This window comes from Myotis davidii, unplaced genomic scaffold (assembly GCF_000327345.1).
Source record: "Myotis davidii unplaced genomic scaffold, ASM32734v1 scaffold208, whole genome shotgun sequence".
Lineage (NCBI taxonomy): Eukaryota > Metazoa > Chordata > Mammalia > Chiroptera > Vespertilionidae > Myotis > Myotis davidii.
In genome coordinates this window covers 1,640,456-1,643,189 of record NW_006299706.1, presented here as the reverse complement: position 1 = coordinate 1,643,189, position 2,734 = coordinate 1,640,456, and the positions used below count along the sequence as shown (strand labels likewise).

Below are 2,734 nucleotides of genomic sequence, written 5' to 3'. Positions count from 1 at the left end.
GCACAGCAGGTTTACCTGAGAGTTTAAAGCTGTAGAGATTATCAATTTCATGTTTCTCTACCATGAAGGTGGGAAGGCTAGTAATACTGTTAGCAAATTATACATGAAGGGCCCGGCTAGTGTGGCTCAGTGGTTGAGTGTAGACCCATGAACTAAGAGGTACCAGATCTATTTCCAGTCAGGGCACATGCCAGGTTTTGGGCATGTTCCCCAGGATAGAGCATGGAGGAGGCAGCCGATTGGTGTTTCTATCCCTCTCACTCTCTCTCTAAAATCAATAAAAAAATATTATTAAAAATTATATATGAAGGAAACTTAAGTGCCAAAAGGTGAAAGATTCATGTGCTATCCTCTGATCATTAAAGTATATTATAATCATTGTTTCATTGTTTACTTCTTCATTAGTTAGGGATTCTCACACTTCTCCCCCGCCCCCCCCTTGGTTTGTTTTTGTCCCAGAGTCCGATGAGTGGGCCTTTTATTCCTGCTACTCCTGTCAAACCTGCCTTGCCTGCCGGCCCTCAACCCCCACCTCAGCCCCAGCCCCAGCCCCCACTCCCAACTCCAACTCCAGCTCAAACCCAGGCACAGAAGAGGCGATTCACGGAGGAGCTACCAGATGAACAGGAATCTGGACTTCTTGGATACCAGGTTAAATAAAATATCCTGTCTTACTTTCCTAATCTTATTCTGTATTCTCCCTTTAAATAAAGATAAATTCACATCTATATCAACTGTCCTCCCAATACTAGGATTTCCATTTTCTGGAATCTACTTAGATTAGGTTTTTATCCTTGGGGGATTAATTTAAAGGAAGAGTTGATTCCTTCTGAGTGGGTTTTGTCCTTGGGCATACAAAGCCTTCCACCTAGAGAAGTCTCTGACTAGCATCTAGAAGGAATTCTATAGAATTCTGGACTTCTCTTATTCATACACTTGCAAGCCTCTAATACTTCTTACTTCCCTGCACATCTCACTGAAAGCTCATTCTACCAATATGTGGTTTATATTTAAAACCTTAGGTTTCAGTTTTTGATTTCCTTTCTCTCCCAAAAAAAAGGTGATGATTTTTTTTTTCCTCCGATGCCCCCCTACCACCAAAAGTGTCAGAAATGCAGTGAATCTGCATATACATAATTATAAACACAGTCATTCACTAAGGATGTTTTTTTTCTTTAAGATTATGTAGTTTGGTGCAATTTTGTTTTATCAGGAAAAGCACCTTTACCTTTTGCTGGAATCCTTGAAGCATTCTTTTGAAACAAACTTTGAAATATTTTTATAGCTTATAACTAGGTTTGTACAAACCGTGTAAGTTATGGGTAGTTGAAAACAGACATAACGTAGTGAATCACCACATCCCTAACCATCCCAACAGATAAATAATCTCTACTTTGCCTATGGTTATGCTCCAGATCCCAAGGAGCTATGTAGTGCAGTTTACTGCAATTTACCAGAAAGATGAGGCACTTGACAGTTACATTAAGGAGCTAAAGTCAATACAGCAGTTGTAGATTTGCTAATGCCACTGTATTTTTCTGCTCATAGCATGGACCCATTCATATGACTAATTTAGGTACAGGCTTCTCCAGTCAGAATGAGATTGAAGGTGCAGGATCGAAGGCGGCAAGTTCCTCAGGCAAAGAGCGAGAGAGGGACCGGTAAGTTAGTTGGAACGTAATTATATGAATACTAGTGGCCCAGTGCATGAAACTCGTGCACGGGGGTGGGGTGGGCCTGCACCCTCTCCAATCTGGGACCCCTCAGGGGATGTCTGACTGCCGGTTTAGGCCTGATCCCACAGTCGGACACCCCTCTTGAAATCTGGGGCTGCTGGCTCCTAACTGCTCGCCTGCCTGCCTGCCTGATCACCCCTAACCACTGCCTGCCAGCCTGCTCACCGCCAACTGCCCCCCCACTACCACCATTGGCCTTCTCACCCCCAACTCCCCCCCCTGCCGGCCTGATTACCTTTCAACAGCCTGCTTGCCCCCAACTGTCCCCACCCCACCGGCCTGATCTCTCCCAACTGCCCCCCATTGCGGGCCTGCTAACCCCTAACTGCCCTCCCCTCCTGGCCTGATCGCTCCTAACCGCCTCTGCCATGGCCCTGCCACCATGGCTTTGTCTGGAAGGTCTCCCGGTCTAATTACCATATTACCCTTTTATTAGTATAGATATTCATATGTCATTTGTACCATTAGTGTAAATAATGATCATTGCTACAAGTTTCCATGTTCTAATACTGAAATGAAATCACTTGGGCAAACAAGTTCCTGTTGTAGTTGATGCAGTAATGGAAAATACAGTGATATAACTTCCCCAGTCTTAGAGGCAGCTATACTTAGCTTTGAATAATTCCATGCTTGCTTATTTAGTCATCTTCCTTTACTTTCATTGTACCTGTATCTTGGCCATTTTTTTAAAAAGAGTAGGTGGTAGTTACACAATCAAGCCATTTTGCTACTTAGAATCGAGTATCATGGATGGAGGTACTTGAACGGGAGTCAGGCCTGCAATCTAGTGCTTGGATTCTCCCTACGTCATTATTAACCTTCATACGAGAGAGCTCACTTCCCATAACAGTCCTTCTGTTTTTGGCATGGCCTGGCGATGTAGACAAAGCCTCATAATCTTACAACTTGAAAACAGCTTGAAGGTTGAAATTAATGTGAACTTGAAAGGTTATCTGCAGACTATTGTTATTCCCCTGCTTATCTATAGGAGAATTTAA

At 43.5% G+C, this 2,734-nt stretch overlaps 1 protein-coding gene across 2 annotated transcripts in view; it reads left to right on the top strand.

Annotated features, from left to right (window-relative positions):
* KIAA0907 (KIAA0907 ortholog) overlaps window positions 1–2,734 on the top strand; it is a 24,341-nt gene that overhangs the window by 19,310 nt on the left and 2,297 nt on the right. The window contains exons 11-12 of one of the 2 annotated variants that reach the window (XM_006775707.2): window positions 460–651; window positions 1,549–1,661. In XM_006775707.2, coding sequence (XP_006775770.1) covers window positions 460–651; window positions 1,549–1,661 — 305 coding nt within the window. The remainder of the gene's footprint in view (window positions 1–459; window positions 652–1,548; window positions 1,662–2,734) is intronic. The other variant, XM_006775708.2, reaches the window with a different exon arrangement.